The sequence below is a fragment of the Sebastes umbrosus genome, chromosome 19 (genome assembly GCF_015220745.1).
Source record: "Sebastes umbrosus isolate fSebUmb1 chromosome 19, fSebUmb1.pri, whole genome shotgun sequence".
Lineage (NCBI taxonomy): Eukaryota > Metazoa > Chordata > Actinopteri > Perciformes > Sebastidae > Sebastes > Sebastes umbrosus.
This window is the reverse complement of record NC_051287.1, coordinates 19,474,392-19,496,669: the sequence shown is the minus strand read 5'-3', so window position 1 is coordinate 19,496,669 and position 22,278 is coordinate 19,474,392. Positions and strand designations below refer to the sequence as shown.

The 22,278-nt window shown below is 41.3% G+C and overlaps 1 protein-coding gene across 1 annotated transcript; it reads left to right on the top strand.

Moving 5' to 3' along the window:
• Positions 1–1,511: 1,511 nt before the first annotated feature.
• LOC119478593 (fibroblast growth factor 9-like) lies at positions 1,512–21,972 on the top strand (the record flags this gene model as incomplete). Its single annotated transcript, XM_037753425.1, has 3 exons — positions 1,512–2,232; positions 17,054–17,157; positions 20,821–21,972. Coding segments are annotated over 3 exons (1,026 nt in total), but the record flags the coding sequence as incomplete, so codon positions are not given.
• Positions 21,973–22,278: the final 306 nt, after the last annotated feature.

The window sequence follows — 22,278 nt, the reverse complement described above, 5'->3', positions numbered from 1 at the left end:
TCGAGTTGTGGACAAAACAAAACTTTTGATGATGTCATCTCGGGCTTTTGGAAACACTGATCGACATTTTTCACCATTTTCTGACATTTATATACCAAAAATGAATCAATTAATAAAGAATAAAAAAATAATCGACAGATTAATCAACAAAGAAAAAAATATTTAGTTAAGGGCGTACATTCTTGTGATGCATATTCAACATTTCATAACTTTGGCTTCATTTCTAAAAATGTGCGTTGAAGAGAAATATCATCATCTTTCTCAAATAAGGCCGTGCTATTTTGGTGTCGTAAGTACCAAAAGTCGGATATCTTACCAGCATTAGTATTGAAAAAATTAAAACAACACTAATACTAACAATACATAATTTAGAGGACAGAAATATTAGAAAGACGTACTGAGAGCAGCGCAAAAGGAGAGAGATATGAAGAATAGTTTTCGCTCTGCTAAACTGGTGGGGTTTTGTCTGGGAAGGGGAGGAGACAGAGAAAAGAGGGAGAGGGAGGGAGGGAAAGAGAAAACGGGGTGGGAGAGATCCCCCCCACACACCCCCACTGCACACACACACACAAACACACATGTACATGTGCAGACACACACATGCACGCACACACAAATGCACACAGCTCTTCAAAGCCAAGTGGTTTTCATAGACATCCAATTACACTAAGAGATGACATCTGGGGAACTGCAGCAGATAAATAAGGTGAAAGGAAAGACAAGATTCAGTCACCTCAGAGAAACTCCAGATAAGCCGAGAGCGCACCGCTGATAGAGATAGGAGGGAGGGAGAGGCAAAGGAAAGAGGGAGGGGGCCAAAAGGAGAGGGGAGAGCCACACACGGGAGGAAAGAAGAGAGGCAACGCACTGCTCCGGCGCTCAGACTCCGAGAGGACAGAGGAGAGATAGGGAGCTCAGCTCACTGACAAGACGCACAACCAGAGAGGGGAGAAAGACGAGAGCTCCGGGGCTCAGTTACACACTCAAGTAACTTCAAACCAGCTCCGACAAAACCGAGAGAAACAAAGAGAAGAGAAGAAGAAAGTCTGGATTCTGTGACTCTTTTTGTTGTGGCCTGCCTTGCGTGGATTTTTCAGGACATTTTATGAAAAGCAGCATTAATCCTTTTTTTTTAAACTTCCTGTTATTTAATCAATTTGGACTGAGAAGTTTGGCATCTTTAATCCAGACCTCCTCCTCCTCTGCCTTCTTACTATCCACCTCCCTGGACTGGAGAAGATCACTGGTTTTGGGACATGTGTGTGGAGTAGCAGTGTGTATGAATGAACTGGGTGTTTTTGTCTTTGGATGTGAGAGTCTATAGGTGTGCATTCAAACTTTAAAAAGGGATTTTGAGTGTGTGTGTGTGTGTGTGTGGGAGCAACCAGGAGCAAAGAGCGGCAGTCTTGGGAGGAGGAGAGGGAGGAGGTGGTGAACCCCCAGTTGTTCCTGTTGCGAGGTGATCTGAGTTATGGATGTTGACGCATTCCTGCGGCGCCACTGAGGAATAAACAGCACCGGGGGACTACAGCAGAGTCACCACCACCAGCAGCTGCATCACCATCACCATCAATATTACCGATAACGCTACATCACATCTACCGCAAGCAGCCATTCTACAGGTTTCAACGCCTACACCTACAGCGAGGCTGTGGGTCCCCAGACGGAGGAGGTGTAGTCGGTCAGTCAGGGGGGGTTTCTCCCACTCTCGCTCCCTCTCCCTGCACCCAGCTCAGCATGCCCCAGCCCCTGAGCACCTCCATAGCTCTCCCAGCTCCACTACCATGTGTAGATGGACAGTGACAAAAGGTGCACCGGTCGCCTGGTTCTCCACCTGCCCCTGCTACAGACCTCCTTCACTCGTCCTCTCCCTCACCTTCCTCCTCCTGCTCCTCCTGCTCGGACCCTCCTCGTCCGCACCCCTGTCCGCTTTATCATCATCAGACTCACACAATGCAAAACCACGAGGGAATCCTCCGCACGCCTTCATCTCACGCCCTTCATCTCCTTCCTCATCGCCCGCACCGCTGCACGCATCCTCCGCGAGGTTGCCACGGGCGACCAACGTGTCGTCGTCCTCCGCGACGGTCATCGGGCGCCACGTGCGGAGCAGCTACAACCATCTCCAAGGAGACGTGCGAAGGAGGAAACTGTTCTCCTTCCAGAAATTCTTCCTTCGCATCGACAAGAAAGGAAAAGTTAATGGCACCAAAAGTGAGGATGATCCATACAGTAAGTCCTCTTTGTTCTTTACATTTTAAGCAGCATGGAAATAGCAACTTGTGAGAATTAGAGAGCCATCTGGGAATTTTTCAAGCTATTGCTGGATATTGAGCCGTTTCATTTCCTCTTAGACTTTTTTTGTTGCACTAAAAATTGACAGAAGAGCGCAAAGGGAAGTCCACGTTAGGAAGTTTCCTGCCTATATCTGTCAAAGAGGGCAAATGTTAGACTAGTTTTGTCCCACTGCATCTCCTGTGTTAGTGTTGTGGGAAAAGAAGGGTTTCTGGTTTTCCACCCTGGGCAGACCATGCACATTAAGACAGGTGCCTGGGCAAAAGAACAAACAACAGAGCTGCGTGCTTTTCGGCCCTTTCACCATGTGTAGAGGCAGGCCAGATTACAGAGAGTTAGAGAGAAGGGGGGAGCATGAGAGTGGGAGAGGAGAGGAACAAACAAAATGAGTAAGCCAGGAAGATAAAAAAGAGAGATGATCCACTGGAACCAATTAGAAATTTGCCCAGAGAAAGTTCCTCTTTGAGGAAATATCTAAAACACAGCTATTACCAAACCCCAGGGGAGAATGACAAGTCCACTTACTCCTTGCTGCTATTGTGCCGCAGCTATAATAGCGGTGGGCATATGCTAAGCATGAGGTTCTACGGACTCAGATGTAAAGAATTAACCACGCGATTCCTGCTCCCCTTTTTTCTGGTTGTATATTTCGGATGGCTGTGAAATATGATTTTAACCTTTATTTATCCTGAGAAGGGTCACTGAACACACATGCTCTTTTGTCAGCACCACTCAGTCTCACATTCACACAGTTGCACTCTTTCACTCTTCAGCTCCTCCACTGTGGAGCACTGAGAAACTCCGCCGGTACCTTTAAAGGCACCTTAACTTTACCTTTTTAAGGGAGGAAAGAGTATGATTGCATGATGGATGCAACATTTGTGGAATCTCTTGTAAGATAATAGGACTGAAGCATGTTAAAACGCACATATAAAATGATGCTAAATGCTTTACTTTGTTCTCAGTTACTTAAAAACCAAAACTGTACCACAACAGCTATATGGTAGCCACAAAACATCTGATCTGCACACTAGCAAATACTTTTAACAGCTTGTAAGGGCCATCACAATCATTTATGACTGATGCAGAGCAGAAAATCAGCTGTTATCATTCTGGAGCCCACAACTTTATCTTCTAGTTAACCAACACATCTGGAAGTTCTCCAGGACTGCCACAGTCTTCTGGTCTCAGGATAGCTGCATCGCCTCAGGGCACACCGACAGTAGTTGTTGAGGGAGAACAGAACATTACTCCCACATTTACCTGCCCAGAGTTTTCCCTGCCAGCTCGCTGAATTAAGAAGGGTGACGTCCAAAACACGGGCTAATTTCTTTAAGATTAAACAACAGGCTCTAGCTGCGTTACGTCTACTGTGTGTGTGTGTGTGTGTGTTTGAATCCGTCACAGCATGTCGAGTGTGTGTGTGTGTGTGGGAATGTTATATTCATAAAATGGATCTTTATCTCTCGCACAACTTCAGACACATGTCAGAGGTTTGTATGCATCCGTCTGTGGGTCTGTGCGGTGCTGTACAAGCCTCTCCTGCTAAGAGCGCACACACACTTGAGCACAGAGAGGCCAGTCTTGCACATGGCCTCCATATGGCAAAGCCCACTTTTATTAGGGCCAGGGCCAGTGTGAATATGTGTGTGTGTGTGCATGTGTGTGTGTGTGTGTGTGTGTGTGTGTGTGTGTGTGCCACTCAGACACCAAGGCTCTGCCAGACATGGCTGAAGGAATTTCAATTAGCGTCTCTTCCTCCCTCCCCTTGCCTGCAGTCTTCTCTGACACACACATGCACATGTGCACACACACATACACTTTTACACACATGCACATTAAAGAGCTCAACCATTAGGGTGCAACGTGTCACTAACTATAATGGCATCAGGTCATGGCATTAGGAGCACAATCCATCAATTTCAACAGCTCCTGCCACTTGATTGTGGTGGGAAGTAGGGAAGAACTTTCTAGAGGAAAAAGGAAAATCTTAGATATGAGGAGTTGGAGGCAAAAACCTTTTAGCTCATATTTTGTCTTGCCAGTATATTTAGTAGGGCATTTCATCATTTTGTATCTACCTGACAGCAAGTGCAGATGTTTAACGTGTTTCAGATAAAAAAGAAGATGGGTGGAAATTTGGTGATAAAGTGGAGAGATTTGTCTGTAATGTAATAAAGATTGAATAATGCATGCATCTGCACACCATATTATATGTTTAGGTGCTTGTGCATTGACAGTATTTGTGCACAAGCTTGCATGTACAGCATTTTGTATGCTTACTAATAGTACTATACCATTTTGCATGTGTTCTAAAATCTGTAGAGTACAAATTGTACCCTTCAAACTAAATCAAACAACAATTTAATTCTCCTCCCCTAACTGACAATATAGATGTGGTACTATACGACATAGACATGTTTTTGTGCGTGATCATTCCTGCTTAGACGTTTCAATACATTTTAATTTTTATATGCTACAGATGATAACATTGTTCATTTATACTGTATAGTTTTAGAGCTGATAGATCCAAAACAACTACTTCAATCTGTGCACAGACTTTTGGATAAATGAGGTCTTTGATGCAGTTTTCTGGCCTTTATGTGCTCATCAAACACACATGGCTCATTGGAGACAATGCAAAAAATCCTCTATAGAATGACATACTATATTGTATAATATACCAACATAACACAGAGTACAAAAATTGTTCCAAGGTGTCAGAGCAAACTCCGCTGTTGCACATCTATAAGTTGATCCAAGATCTTATTAGTCAAAAATAGACTACTCCTTTAGGGAAAGCATCAAATTGAAACGCTATCAAGGGGGGAAGTTGTTAGTGTTGTTATCATGGTCTAGTAGTCTGGTAATGTTCAGGAGGTCAGATTGCAAATGAGTGTCATTAGATGGTGTCAGAGGTGATGAAGAAGTTTCAGCTCCGGCTCCGGGGGCGAGGCTCTCCTCCGTAGCCGAAGCCTTTCTAATCATCTTGTCAAAGCTGAGGGCAGTACATCATTCAGGGTTAAGGGCCTGTATTAGTGTGTGCGCTCACTGGTGCACATCAATGTTTGTCTATTTATGGTCATGTGATCAATGCTCATCTATCCATCTCACCTCATAAGGCCTTTAAAATAAGGCTCTCCTAGTCTGAACATGGAGATCCGTTCGGGCCGTGATGTGATTAGCATTGATCCCGCCACCGACCATAAGCAACAAAACTGTCCTTGTTTCCTTCCCTAAATGTCGTCCACGGACTGTCACATCGTGTTTACCAACAAACGCATAAAAAAGCAATGAAACAATCGGACATGTGTTTACAGTTGGACAACAGACTTGTGGTCGCGCGTAGCTCAATTAGCATTGGGCTGTGCCAACTTGACCACAGTTAGAGCTTTGATTCGCACTGCGGCCACCCGGATTGTAAAAGCTGCCACACGTACTTATTGCGAACATTAATCACGGCAGACACATTACCCACTGACATGAGTGAATCGAACGCAACGCGATTTATGGAGGGTCTAATACACTGGACATTATTCTGATTTAGTGCAGGTTTTCCATGTCCAGGCTAATTACACAGGTCTGCCCCCTCTGGTTTGACCTCTACCTATTGACCCAAGTCAGGAAGCTTTAGTAATGCAAAGGTCAACGGTACACATAGTGCATCACTTTACGTTACTCTGCCACTGTTAATTATGTGGTGTAGCTGGGGGGGATGCAAATTTCACATTTGTATTTCCAATTATATCTTTAAATCCAAATTCCGCTGAAGGAAACCTTTCCGTACAGTGCATGTTCTCCATTGTACAAAGTCATTTTTTGTCTCTAATCGAGTCTAAAAAGTTTTGTTTTCTTAATATAATATAAGTCAAGAAATGCGAGTATCTTTAAACAAGACAAAATAAGACAGATCACTGCACTAGAATGAAGGAAAATTACACCTGATTCTAGAAAATTCATGAAACAAGTGGATTTGTATTGGAAATGGTCAAATTATTTCACCGCACTGGCAGATTTTTCCACTTGTGTTGAAAAAATGTGACCATTAGAACTCAATAATAATTACTTGGTGAGATTTTTGCAGTTACACTCCGTATTACAAAAAAAAAAGCACCAAGAAACTCTAATCAGTCTCTTTCTCTTTAAAAACATGTGGAATGTAAATTTGTGTTTCGGGAACATCTGAATAAGGTCTCCTAAACCACAAGCACGTCTTCGTCTTTCTCCTCCGCATCCATAAACCTCCAATGACTCAGCAAGGTTAACGCAAAAAACAAAAATGCATCAAGTGCTTGCCCTTTCCTGAACATCTTGAAATTAGTCCCACAGCCTTTTTCCCCCTTTTTTTCAGTTTCTGTTATGTCTTCATTTTGCCGTTCCTCCCTTGCTCTCTCTCTGCTTGATGAGTGTGTGTTATGGTTCTCGTGGGAAAAGGTAACAGTGTGGCCCATAAAAGAGAGTTATGAGGAGGGACTGGATGCTCCAGAGGTTAGTGTCAGCGTTGCTTTTCATTCAAAGTAGCTTTGACATCTTCATGGACTCTTCTGTCCAACAGCCGTAAATAAAAGTGGAGCGCAAACGTCGCAGTGCGAAGCTTGTTCAGGAAATACTGAACCTATCATCGGGTGCTCCTAAAGCTGCCGGAGCCGAGTTTAACATCAACAATTACATTCAGCTGTACTCTGGAAACTTACAATAAACATATACTGCCTGCACACTCCCTCTGATCCTCCCGACGACTACACTCACTAACATTCATTGCTGAAACAAATAGGAAGCGCTCCTGAGAGGTTGTAAACAGAAATCATGGAAAAACCATTCAAGGTAACGAGTGAAATTAGTCTTTTACTTAATCGCCTTGTAACATGTTATGAGCTGCAATCTGCTTATATAGACAAACAAATCAATTCATTTTCACATTGCCACTCTTCATGATGTTTGGTTAATATCTAAAAATGCAGCGAGAGTCTGGATCAAATCATGTCAGTTCTGATTCATGACTCCTTTTACTGGAATCTAGGGAGCAAACGCCATCGATGTCCTGCAGAGACATTACATTGATCACATCTTACATAAGAGCAAACATTAGTTTACTGTAATGAAATAGAGCCAAAGCATTGATAACACTGCTGTAGAGTATTTGAGAGAGACAGATTAACAAGCCGTTTACTGGAAGTTTAATGGCACTTCACAAAAAGTATTGCGCAATCTTTGACGTCTGGAGCCCGAAAAAACGTAATCGGAGTCCCAGAAGACAGGCCGTCAAAGTATAAAAAGGCAGAGAAAACACTGCATGTACTGATGTACAAACAGAGGCTGTGAGGGAGTAAGCACTGCTGAATTTACCTGCTTTAGGAATTTACAACTTGCTGTCTTTTAATAAATATTAGTCCGAGGCTGGAAACTTTCAAAGGCTCCAGCATGAGTTGTTATGCAAGAAATTCTCTGGCCTGTATCGTGGCAAGATAGATATGCAGCACTCATTTGTGTTTGGCATTTTCATCTCCTCATGACTGCAACAATATTGTGATGGTCTACACATTGTTGTGTAGTATTTAGGGCTGTCAATCAATTACAATAGTTAATCGCGATTAATCCCAAATGAATCACACATTTTTTTTTATCTGTTCAAAATGTACCTTAAAGGAAGTTTTGTCAAGTATTTAATGCTCTTATCAACATGGGAGTGGACAAATATGCTTGCTTCATGCAAACGTATGTATATATTTATTATTGAAAATCAATTAACAATACAAAACAATGACAAATATTGTCCAGAAACCCTCACAGGTACTGCACTTAGCAAAAAGAAATATGCTCAAATCATCAAGGGGAGACTCGTGGGTACCCATAGAACCCATTTTCATTCACATATCTTGAGGTCAGCGACAGCCACTTCTTCGTCGTCAAAATTTAGTGCAAGTTTGGAGCGTTATTAGACAAGCTAGTATGACATGGTTGGTATCAATGGATCCCTTAGGTTTCATATGATGCCAGTATCTTCCCTCTAGTTTTAAAACTGAGCCTGTTAAAACGCCGAAAGATTGAATAGTGGCCGAGCCACATGGCGGCCCGTCAGATTCCTAAGAGGTTAATTAAAAATCACAAGTTGCGTTAATGCGCTAAAGAAATTAGTGGCGTTAAAAGGAATGTGCGTTAACGCGTTATTATTATTATTAACTTTGACAGCCCTAGTAATAAAAGATAACCATCAGATACAGCATTAATTAATTAAAACAGTGCCCATTTTGGACTTCCAAATTTGATTAGACTCATATGCAATATTTTCATCTAAAATGTTTTTTTGTGTATCTACAATAAATATTATCTAAAAGTAAGTAAAAACAATTACCATTTATGCAACTTCTGGCCTCTCTCGCACCATTTTCCATCTCCCACAGGGGGTTGAATGTGAAGGTCCAGAGGTTCAGATGTATGAGTGCCCTTTGACCCCATAACCGTCCCAACAGGGTAATTTACGGAGCATGTGCGCATTGGGGCTTTGGACGTGTCTGGAAGAAACATGCAGTGCTGAAAATGATCAACTCTTCACAGTTAATAAAAGTTTCCCCATCAAGATGTTGGTTAACATATTTCTACATCGCCGAAGTGCAGTTAGATTTTTGAAAGCGGCGTGTTTTTGCCAAGAGGACATCGACAGGATCCGTCTCATTTTTCGATCACTGTTAACATATTTCCTATCATCGCTGCTCGATACTTTCCCATTAATTCACTCCCTTGTCCATTAATGTGTCAGCTAACAACAAGACTGCAACAAGAGCCAGATTTCTGTAGGCAGAACCACAAAACCCCACCAGTCCGGCACCACCTTAAACAAAAGTCTTTCAGCAGCAAATCATGTTTCTGTAAGATCTTCGACTCTCTGAAGACAGAACGGCTCCAAACATCGAGAGTCGATTACTGTCCGCAAAGAATCTTAAATTGGACATCTTTGTTTTGATGGACGGCCTTTTTCATTGTTTATGTTATGTGGAGGATTCTTGCAGAGTACAATCATAAATATCCTTGAGAGGGAGAGAGAAAGGAGCAGGCGAAGATACTCGGACTTACAACTAGTTCTCAGTAATCAAACAGATTTGAATCATCATTTCCACGTAACTGGTATGTGGCATACAAATCTGCTAAATGAGCAAACTTTACAAATATCTGTGTGGACGTTTTTTGGAAGTTTTACATGCAGCCCACAGTATTATCAATACGGAGAGGCATTTGCTGTGTGAATGCCAACACATTGCCCGTTCAGCTCAGTTCCTGGCTCATCTCAGGGCTGTCAGCAATAATCCAAATGTTTGTTGTCGTCTAAATAACATCTAATTACATTTGGTAAAGAACTGCGAGGCAGAATCACAGCAATATTCACTTTGGAATAAACAATAACGGGAACGTTGTTAGCATCATCTCCAGTTAAGAACCGGAAATTGCAGTATTTGCCATGTCAGATAGAAACTATTCTCCACGGCTTAACGTTGTGTAATGTCAGCAGAGTTGGAGCCAGAGCCACTTTGTTCTGGAGAGGATTTCATTGTGGAGAAAGAGAAAAAAATGCAAACATCTCAAATGTGAAACTTGGAATATAAAAACACAGTTTGCAGTGCAAACATTGTGCAGTTTAGCTGCTTCATCTGCAATCTAAGAAGTCCATGAGATGAGCCCTTTATACTGTAAACTAGACTGAACAGTGACCTCTTGTAGCAGGAAACAGAACAGCTTTCTGACACATGTAAACTTAATATCCAGGAGAAAATTTAAAATAATATAGTAGGGCTGCAACATTGTCGATTCATCTGTTGATTATTTTCTCGATTAATCGATTAGTTGTTTGGTCTATAACATTTTGGAAAATGACCATCAGTGATTCCCAAAGCTCAAGATGACATCCACAACTCAAAGATATTTAATTTACTGTCAAAGAGGAGTTAAATATTCACATTTAAGAGGCTGGAATCAGAGAATTTTGACCTTTTTTCTTTAAAAACAATACTCAATTCGATTAATCGATTATCAAAATAGTTGGCAATTAATTTAATAGTTTATAACTAATTGATGATTCGTTGCAGCTCTATAATCTAGTCCATTTTAGATCAGAAATCAGTAGCAGATAAATCGACTGGGGCGATCGACAGAAATTTATCAGAAACTATTCTGATAATCTTTAAGACATTCTTCAAGCTCAATCATCAAACTTTCTTTGGTTCCAGCTTCTCCAGTGTGAGGATTTACTGCTTTTCCCTGTTTTATACAACTGTAATTTGAATATTGTTTTGGACTGTCGGTGGGACACAAACAACATTTAAAGACATCACCTTGAGCTCTAGGAAATCGCGATGGCCATTTTATAGACCGAACAATTAATCAAGAAAGTAATCGTTACATTAATCGACAATTTCCTTTTTTGTTTCCGTTTGATTAGTATTGTCTGATTTTTATAGCCACGATTTGTTTGGCTTCAAGAACAAAAGTGTACAGTGTAAGATACTTTGTGCCTGTTGACTTTCTACTAACATAAAAAGATATATAAAAAAAAAGAAGATTAACTGACAACGAAAATGATCGTTAGTTGCAGCCCAAGTCCTTCACAATCTTATTTCTACAAAACCAAAATCAATGAACCTTAAATTGCATTATAGTATATTTTCATCAGACTTTCTCTACCAGCAACTATGCTGAATAATGCAGTGGAAGCCTGATACTGAAAGTGTCATTCAGGTGTTGGCCTGGTGCATGTGAACAGGCAGGATTCATGGCCAGTAAAGCAGCGGGAGCTGAAGAATAGCACCTGTGACAGATAACATCCAGGGCTGCTGCCACCTAGACACCATGTGCTTCAAGAAAAGCCCCCCTGCCAAATACACACACACACACCCCTCATGTTCCTGCGCCTCCATACTCTCTCAGTCACCCCTAACCCCACTACACACACACACACACACACACACACACAGTCGCTGCATGAAAGTGAGGCTCTTAATGGAGTCATCAAAGGTAGAGCCGAGTCCAGAGAGGCATCTGGGCAGCCTGGCTGTTTGAACAGAGCAGCCAGGAATGCCAGCTAATTACCCTGTATGTGTGTGTGTGTGTGTATGTGTGTGTGTGTGTGTGTGTGTGTGTGCGTACTGTATGTGTACGAACATAAATGCATGTGCAAGGCGAAGCAAAGAAAGTAAGAACAATACAGAGACCGAAAGTGAAAAACGGAATAATATTTCTGCATGTCCGTGCGTTATATCTGCGGTGTAAAATACCAAGATCTCCAAAGCTTAAAAGTCCAACGCCAACAACTCCGACCTCAACAGTTGGGCAACATCTCACTGGCAGCTGAACTGTAAATGAAAAATGTGCGAAATGCAGACGACCGTCACAGCGCTTTGCCTGAAAAACATAACTCCTCTGCCGTGTCAGGCCTGTGAAATGTTTTGACAGAAACTGGCAGCTCCGGCACTTTATCATGTTACAAAGTCAACTGTGTTAAAGGAATCACAATATCTCAGGTGGTTATGGTTTTTTTTTTTTTTTTTTTCCTCCTCTCCATCAAATCACCATTAACATCACTGCGAATTTCTTTTGGTTTCCTCCCAGCTGCTCTTAAACGTGTGTGACATAACTCGCTGCGGTCTCGCTGCGCCCCGGTAAAGTGATCTCAAATTATGCGGCGCTGGAATGATGAGCGGCGCAGACGAGAAACTTAACGCTATCTGTTGGCCAGACCTCTGGTATTTTAAAAAACTTGAGGGTTTTCGCTCAGGTGATCCCTTTTTGTTTGATTTCAGGATTAATCTGGGTTTGTTTTTCTTTTCGTACCCCGGCCAGTTTTTGAAATCACATACAGCTTGAAGAAGAACAGTGTGTGGTTTTTTGCTATTTCGGTCCAACAAGAAAGACAGTGATGTGAGTGTTCCTGTCAGGGAAGGAAATAAAACCATTATGGGGGCAAGAATAAGCTGAATAATAGTGAGCGCGGGTCACATAGTACAATCCTGCTAATGAAAAAAATACTTTCATCCAATGTAGTGCACAAAAGGGCGCGCAATGTCTGTTTCATCTAATTTACAACCCAGAAATTGAATACGAGCAAAACAAATTTTGAAAAATCAGTTTACCAAAAATTCTATTTGTAAAAAAAAAAAAAAAAAGATAAATCATAAGCAGGCCTCTTGTTTTCTCAGCTTCAGTCAAAACCGTCGGGTTAGGCAGGCTTTGATGTGGCCACTTAGCGCAGGATGATACTGTTGTCAACCACATCAGTCCGACCCAATACCTCAACGCTCTTCTACACACATAATATACAGCAGTATCCACTCCAACCCAATATCTTCACCTCACCAAGCAAGAAGCGTTTGTTCTCTCTCAAACTGCATAAAGAGCCAGAAATATTCAATCAAACATCAAGAAAAAATAATGCAAGGAAATAGTTTAAACCTGTAAACAGCGCGGGTTTGCTGAAATGAAGCAGCTGTCAAGAAGACTTGTTTGCGTGCCTTTGTTTTTTGCATCTAAAAAGGCCAAATACAGGAGAATAGTTAGATATTCTCAACTGATAACTGATTTGGTGGTCCATTTGTTCCTTTCTGAATTCTTCTTTTGTATCTTTGTTTTTTTTTCTTTACTGGCGCAGCTTTTCTTTTCTTTCGAGTCTTCGGCGGTTGCATGGATGTAAACTCTTGTCACAAAGAATACGAGACATCGTCAGTCACTCTGTTGCCGTAGTTCTCAAGAGAAAAATGATCTTAGTGTTTAGACTTCAACTGATGCAAATCAGATATTAAATCTTAAAAAGAAAAAAAAAGAAATACATGGGCCGCTTTTGCTTCATGAAATTTTCGTTTCTTGGATGACACATTCATATTTCACATCTAAGAGTGAGAGGATTAGAAAAACACAGGAAAAGTCAGGGGTTCATCCAAACATCTGAGCATTGGATCCAGAATAAAAGAACCAAACTATCCATTCTTCTCGCTGAGGGGAGTTCATGACACAAACTAGTCCGCAAGTGACAAGATTTCACAATACGGAGCGAGACCACTCTCAGGACTGCAGGCACGCAGTAGACCCAGTCACAGCTGGTCACCGTGTCGAGGTCAAATTGGGAACAACCGCGGTATAATCTTCAAAAAAAGCCTCTGGATAAACAGTGGAAACATTTTCATAACCTCCCTTCACCTTTAGGTTCAGCTGGAGTCTCAGTGACCGTGTTTCTAAAGGGGGGCCGGGTGGGGGCCAGGAGGTTTGACGGGAGCTCTGCAGTATGTGTGTGTGGATCTGTGAACATGTTATGTGTATGTGCGCTGTTGTGCTGTTCAGAGCAGTAAATGCATCTCAAAAGTGAGTGTTTGATTCATCTTAACTTGCAAGTGAAGTTTCCACTCAACTTAATTTTCTGTGGTATCAGGGCAAAAACAAAGATTATCAGCGACAATACTAAACTTTTGAATCTTCTTACAATATCGCATAATGATCAAGTTACCTATACGTCAATTAAATAATGCAGCATATCACTAAACACGTGGAGCAACTGAAGTATAGTTGACTGAAAGGATGTTGTAGAAGTATCACATTGGGGTTTGGTTTCTTCATGAAGTTGTTAATGAACAGTTTCTTACTGTTAGAAGGCCAGGTTGTGTTTATTTGTACTCGTTGCTCCGTTAGTGTTACGGTTTGGGTTTGACTGGCAAAACTCCCTTTTGGCTTGTTTTTTATGAAAGTTGTCGTGTTGCCCTGTTACACACAGGTGTTTGCCCTTGGTAGTTTTTTTTTTTTTTTTTTAAATGTTGATAGCGGAAAATGTCCATGCCTTTTATATTAACTCAACCCCGTTGCTGTTTGTGCTTCAGTGCTGGGTTATAAAACTTTTTTTTTCCCTTTCCACTTAAAAACATAAATTCATAATTAAGATGGGCTGAGATCCAGAGGGCACAAGGAGGGAGAAAAACTGTTTTCCCTTCTCCGAAAAAAAATGAGAAGAGAGAAGAGTACATTAACAGACTGCAATGTAGGTCTAGCACCTGAGCTTCAACCGTTCGCTTACGTATGTGCATGACTGCGTCTGTGTGTGCGTTTATCACAAAAACCTGACGAATGGTCCGCGTTACAAGCCGGGGTTCTGTTTTTCTCCGTCTCCTCGCCATAAACTCTGTTGTTGCAATCTAAGCCTTTTGTTGCGGCCTGGCCTTTTAACTCGCAGGCAGACGGGGCTGCTTCTGGTAACTGCTAAAGGGGCCATAAAAGAGCCCTGCGCTTTGGTTTTCGACAAACCACATCAAACGGGGAGGAGAGGGAAAGGGTTTGAACAGGTGGACCGGCCTTTTAGCGCAGCACAAATCTCAGTCGGACAGATCACGGCTCAGAAATGTCAGCTGTGTGTGGAGCGAGATGGAACATTTTGAACCTGACGAGTGATGTGTTGTGGTACACATCAGTGAGTAATGGACTTAACATAACGAGCTAATACTGCGCTGCACTGCGGGTTTTCAAAATTTACTTGAAGTTTAGAGTTAGTTTAACAAGACCAAATAAAGGAACCATGGGGATGGATTAATGCCAAGGAATACATTTAACAAAAAGAAACAAGGTCAGAAACTATTAAAAACAGCAACAAATGTAAAACGGTCTCTCTTTGCTATTGCCAAGCAATGAGAATACTATTGGAGACAACAGTGACACAGTTTAGCAGTGATAGATAGAGAAAAAGAAAAGATACCTCAACGTATAGAGGTTCAGAGTGAGGGCAGGCTCCTTCAGATGTCTCCATCTGAAGCTCCTCCTCAACCTTCATCCCTTCATCTCTCGGACCATCATAAAAATCACACCCCTGCAGGATGTTGCAAATCCCTGTCTGAGGACGAGAGAGGGGGATGAAGGCAGGGAAGGGGCATCTGGTAAGAAGACTTAAGAGACATTTACTTGATCTTCAACCTTACTCTTTCAACATTCATATTCAATTCGTATGTAATTCACATAATTGTGAGCCACAAAGTATAAAGAGTGGCGAACGCCGCGTAGAGAGGAGGTTGAGGTGGATCAAAAAACACAGCACCACTGTTCGTGTCCCGTGTGAAACCAGAAGTCAAGGTTGATTTATTTGTCACGTAACTTTCGTACTTAAGTTTAGACACTTCTGGTGTTATTTAAACCCAAACCGCGATCTTTCCCTAAACCTAACTTAGCAGTTTTAGCAGTCCATCTACTCCAAAACTAAGTAGTTTTATTTTGAAAAGACTGGAGTGGAAATTGACACATGCGTCACGTGTTGCTGGACATTCGTAGGAAAACACAAAAAAATTTGAAAGTCGTGCTGAGCATCACGAAAAAAAAAGGGGAAATTCGTGTCTATGTACCCGAATCAATTACATAGATAGATTTTGTGACTATTTCAGAAACTACCGTAAGACTGTGTTGTGTATTTATTGTAACTTGCTTCTACTGGTCACTGTTTCTTCCAGGGTTTACTGCCTACCTGCTAAAGTTGGGGAAAATATGTGAATAATATAAAAAAAGAAATCATACACAAAATCCATAATTAAATATTCACATTTTTTGCTTAAGCTGTGTCCGACCTCAGTCTACTGTAGATCCAGCCAATTCACAGATTCAACTGTTTTTTGGCAATGCAGCATGACATAAGGTTGTCCATAATACATTACTCCAACAGGAAGCTGTCTAATACTGTCACTTTAAAATCTTTAAAGACCTCTAGAGATACTGGATAGACTGTCCCGGTTTCTCACCTCATCCTTCCGACTATTCCTGCAACCAGGCTCCACTTCCTACTGGCCCTTTCAGCTAATCCTCTCAAACCCCTGATAGTTTTACGGCTTGGTGTAACTGGCTTTAGCATGAGAGAAGAAAGGGCCGGCGACCACAGCTTAAACCAGTAATTGGTTCAGGCTTGAAAACTGATACGGACGCCTTGACCTCTTGCCAGTCTGGCAGCCAGAGAGCTACTCTCCGTCCCGTCCGTGTGCCTGCCTGCCTGCCTTAGCTCCCCTGGTCAGAAAAACAAACATGGGACGGAGAAATGTTTTTTCCTGGCTTACACCTCGGTCCCAGGGCACGCAGCCCACAAGCTAACCAGCAAATGAACAGGGGGCAAGAGGCCGGTCTGAGGTCCGACTGTCACATAGTGAAGAAAAAAAGAGCGGGGGATGGATGAGACTGGGGTTCTCTTGTGCGAAAGAAACTGAGATGATTTTCTCCTGCAGTATTTTTAAGCTATTTTGCAAAATTATAGAATGTAATTAAGAGTGATGCATGCTGACCTAAGACCTCATATTCTAAGATGCACCTTTTCCCATTTGAAACCAATGCTAATACAGTCTGAGCGCTACTTTTGTGGTGTTTCAGATCCCATAATCTCTCAAATGAGTATCCATATGTTCTTGGTAACAGCACCAACACTTGAAAGAAACAGCAAGAGCCATAAACTTCAGCACTAGCGCAGAAGAGTTTAGCCAATTGATCAATTAGTTGATGGACAGAACAATGTTTTACATTAATTTTGACAGGCGATTCATCTTTTAACTCATCCATGAAGCCAAATTTGAATTTCATATATATATGTGCATCACTTGTGAAAAATGTCATAGGCGTTACTAATGAAATAATCGTTAGTTGTGGCCCTATTCACGACCATATGAAGCTGGTATCAGCAGAACAAAACCACAATGTACATGAATGCAACAACATCTGAGGAACCAGTCCGCACAAAGTTTTGACGTGTGTCTCCCTGTCTCCGCTGCACCAGGCATGTTGGAGATCAAGTCGGTGGATGTGGGAGTCGTGGCCATCAGGGGCCTCAGCAGTAACTACTACCTGGCAATCAGCAAGAAGGGAGAGCTATACGGAGCGGTGAGTAGCTGTTATTTAGTATCCATATTTAGTAGTATTTTTTTCTCTCCGCCCCCTCCTACTTGCGTGTGTCCAAAGGGGAAAAAAACACTTCAAAGACGACATAAGGCATCTTACCGGTAGCCTTCAACTAAAGAAGTCGGAGATGACGGAGAAACAACAGAACTTGAAATCGTCCTGCTGCCCTGAAGTCACCAGTGCGGCCACATTTTGCCTTTCCCATGACTTATGTAAACAACGAATGCATCGTTGACAGAAAAACTACAGTTTGTAGGCTGCAGAAGATTTAGAGACAAACAAAGTAAACTGCGCTCGGCGAATTGTTCGGCGATTTCAGCTGCGGTCGCAATATCTCCACTTAAAATCGATTGTGCGTCAACGTTGCTTTGTACAGTAAAGCAGGATTTATGCTTGCCGTAAAGCATGTAGGCGCCGACAGGGACGTCATGGTGCATTCAGGTGTGCCTCGTAAACTCTGAAAAACTCTAGCTGTTGTTGTAAAGTATCCTCCTGCCATCTATCTATAGATCTTTTGTTGAAAGTGTAAATGACAGCTGTCAGGGCATAAACCAATGATCTGTTGATCTTTACGAATCAAGACTCCATGGTCTAACAATGGCGTGCATAAACTGAAAATCGAATCGTGACCTTAAAATCGAATGTCAAATCGAATCGCACCCCTAAATCTGCCCCTCCATTACTTTTTAATCCAGAATCTCAAGGTGTTTAGTGTCCAAACACTTACGCAGTCTCACGATTGTTAAATCTGACCGGTGATACGCCGTAAAATATGTCGATCTTAATGAATCAAAGTCTTGCAAAAGAGACACTTTTCGCCCTAAACTGGTGACCCTGCAGCTTGGACTTTTCTTGAATGCTTTTTAAAACAATGGACAAGGCTGCGAGACTCTCTATTCCAGAAATAGGAACCACAGTTCGTCAATGAGAGCTCTCCTCTCTGCTACCTACCTCTCCTCTCCGCTCCATTCAGAAACAGGAAACACAATCCTTCAGTTTCTCTATTCTGCTTCAGTCCCTCTGGGGGGAGAGCAGCCCTCGTTTCATCTGTTTTCTCTCTCTCCCTCCTTTTCTTCATCTCATTCTCGCCCTTCCTTTTTTTCCTCTCTTTTGCTCACTTTGAAAGACCCAACTTTCAGCGGTGTCTCTCTGGGAGCCACACCACAGATGAAATGACACACGGTAGAAAAAGACAGAGAGGCATTCTGTTGCATGGCCTGAAACTGAATTCCCATGACGTCTTCTGCGCGGTGCAACACAAGCCATAGTAGCGCGGCGGTGAGGGGCTGGCGTTCGATTACACTTGATGGGTTTACACAGTGACTTCTTTATCCGGTGGTAATCAAATGAAATCATTGTTTCGTTACATCGCCAGATCAATACACGCAAGGGACACAAAAGGATTATGATTGCCTTTAGGTTTTTTTTTACCATAATTCAATTTGTACAGAAGAAAACCAAAGATGGATAAATGCACTGTGTGGTCTCTGCAAAAATTAATCGTGTTCAGCAGTTATTCCTCTATCGAATGTAGAGATTGACACTTAGCAAAACGGTACTGACATTATTATTTTTTCATAATTCATTTCTATGATTTGATGTCACTTTTGATTAAAGTTTATACCCCCGTTTGGTCGTACCAAGCACCAGCGTACGTTAAAAAAGCTGCACAGTGTATGTAAAATATTCTCATTTTGCTTTGGGAACATTCAGTTTTACTTCTGGAACCAATTTAAACAGCTGTGGCCAGATACAGAGAGAGAGAGAGACTGAGTTATATTATGCGTGTGTGTGTGTGTGCGTGTACATTTTTGCTCGTGAATAACCGCATCCAGTTAACTGGCTGTTTAAGCGACGTTAGCCTTAAGCACAGGGGCAGCTTCCAGTAAACTGACAAATGTTACTCTCTCAGATCATTTTCTCTTTATTTACTAGTGGTGGGTGGTCACTGCGGTAACGTAAGCCACAAACGCCGTGTCACGATGCCCTTTGCTGGCTCGGAGCCCGAACCTCTACGACGTCACATCTCATGCTAACCTCTCGGCCCCCCGTCCCCAAAACATCTCCCCTACCCCCATCCCTCTACCTCCCTCGAGTCCACTGACACACAAACATCCTCTACAACAATTTGAGTTTCATGTCATCATTTTACAATTGGCCTTGATTACACTAGGGATTGGTGCAGCAGATTCTTAAGCATTTGTTGATCCATGTTGTCAAAAGAATAAAAATATCATGTTGCTGAGCTCAGAACGACTTCTAGGAACAACTAAAGCAAGTTAGGATAGAAATAATGAAACTCTTAATAATGACACGGAAAGATTAAAAAGAGCAACTGAGGACAAGATGTGGATAAGGAAATGATTAGGATTAAGTAAAGACTAGGCTCCATTACATTGGGGGGGTTATTAAAACATACAGCAAGTAGCCTGAGCAACCACAGCTGTACAGTATAACAGCCTCCTGATTTGTTAAATATGATGCTGAGAAATCCACTAATCTCACGCAGCACCATCCAAGTCCTGAATTGTATCCATTTCAAGCATTCACACGCATTAGGGCTGCAACGAATGACTATTTAGAATTATTATTAAAGCTGCAGTCGGTAACTTTGAGCAAATATGATAAAATAATTATTTCTATAAAACTGTCACTATATCCTGACAGTAGTGCATGAGACAGATAATGTGTGAAAAAAAAAAATCATGTTCCTCTGTCTTCTCGCAATGCTCCTAATGGCATTTGCAAGTTTCCACCGTGCCTGGAGGAAAACAACCAATCAGAGCCGAGCAGTCTCGGGGCAACGGACAAGCATTGGTCAAAAACTCGCCAACTCCGATCAAACGGTCAAACTAGGCAGCGCTGAACAAATTTTAATGAATATTCTGTTACGGTAATGCCTATTTCTCACCTAAAATTTTTCAGAAACATCTTGTAGTGTACTGTTTAGCTATAAAATGAGGAAGTTTGTGACCCGGCAGCCATACCAATACCAAGCACCGCCCACTGGCCGGAGCAAACTTTCTCATTTTACAGCTAAACAGTACACTACAAGATGTTTCTGGAAACATTTGAGGAGAAAAAATAGACATTACAGTAACAGAATATTGATTTGTATTTGATCAGCGCTGCCTAGTTTGACCGTTTGATCGGAGTTCACGAGTTTCACAAGCAGTGATTGACAGCAGCTGTAGAGACTATGATTGGTTCTTTTTGTTTAGGCACGGTGACATCTTGCAAATGCCATTAGGAGCACAGGAGGACACAGAGGAACATGATTTGTTTTTCACAGATTATCAGTCCCATGCACTACTGTCAGGATATAGTGACAGTTTTATAAAAATAACTATCATATTTCCTCAAAGTTACTTACTGCAGCTTTAATCTTATTTGTACGGACTATAAAATGTCAGAAAATAGAGAGAAATGACCATCTCAATTTCATAAAGTCCAAGGTGATGCTATCAGATTGTTCGTTTTGTTCAACCAACAGTCCAAACCCCAAAGATATTCAGTTTACGTTCATACAAGACAAAGAAAAGCAGCAAATCCTTGAAATTCAGAAACTGGATTTAGCATTAATCAACTCAACGTTTCAGATTTTAAAATCTGACATTTACACTCCTTGTCGTCTCTCCCCTGCAGAGGGACTTTGGTCCGGACTGCCGTCTGATTGAACGCATTGAGGAGAACAAGTACAACACCTACGCTTCAGCAGAGTGGCGCAACAAGAAGAAGCACATGTTTGTGGGACTGAACGCCAACGGCAAGCCAATGAGGGGGAAGAAGACACGGAGGAAAAACACTGCCACTCACTTCCTGCCCATTGTGGTAACACCACGATGATTGGACATATTGGCCACGACAGAGCTCTGCCCACTGCAGGGCATCGGACTTCTTTGGAGTTACAGCGATGGCTACATTGGACAGATCTGAATCAGATCTGAATGATGCACTGAGGAGGAACAGAATGGAAACCTATGGACATTTTATCTCTGTTGGATAAAGACATTTCTATTTTTAAAGAAAGAAATAAGATATATTGCTATACAATGTATATATTATTTTCTGTTTTAAGTTATCAAGTACATTGGCACAGTAGAAAATATGAAAAGAAATTACTTCTGTGCCAAAATGTGATCAGTAACTCACATTTCTAGATTTGTGTGCATGTGAAGCGCTTGGCTGGGAAGAAATTAAATGATAGAATGTGTAAGGGAGGAAAAGAAAAAAGACAAGAAGAGGAAGTATTGATAGAAGGCTGATTGATAGAAAAGGAGGAGAAATGAACAAGGAAAGCAGAAAATGGAAATGATGAGAAAGAGTTGAGAGTCAAGAAGCCCCAACACAACAGCAAGTCTAACACTATCATGTTTTTTTTTTTCTTTAAATTTATTTATTTTGTGTAATATTTAACAAAAAAAGAACAAAAACACAAAAAGGACAAATTCTTGTCTTTTTTACCATTTATGCTTCTCTTTTTGAATACTAATCATTTAAACCTGAATAAATATAAAAAATATATTTGTCTTTAAGTTGTTTGACTGACTTTGAATCTTTTTTTTAGATATTTTCACATAGGGCTGGGCAATATGACGACATATATCGTCAAAACAATATAAAAATGTCTATCATATATTTTTGTCTATATCGTTTCTATTGCGATATACGCTAGGCCTATATTTATTTATTCTCACTATATTTATTTCATTTAAAACTAATAAAATACTCAGTACTTTTTATTTGTCAAGTATTTAATTCACACAGGAGTATACAAAAATAAGCGTTACCATGTGGTTATTTCATATAGACTACTTATTTATTGAATTACCAGAAAACATGCTATATCGTGATATGTATCATTATCGAGTTATGAAATTACCTATATTGTGATAGAAGATTTTGGCCATATTGCGCAGCCCTATTTTCACGGTTCAAGTATTGGTTGTTCATATTGTAAATACAATGCGAAGAGATAGAAATAAATACATATATAAACTAAACATTTAAGGAAATGCTTCAATCAGTTGACCCAGGTAAATGATCCACTGTATTATTTTTATATTACCATGAAAAGTGCTGGGAATTAACAGATTAAAAGAA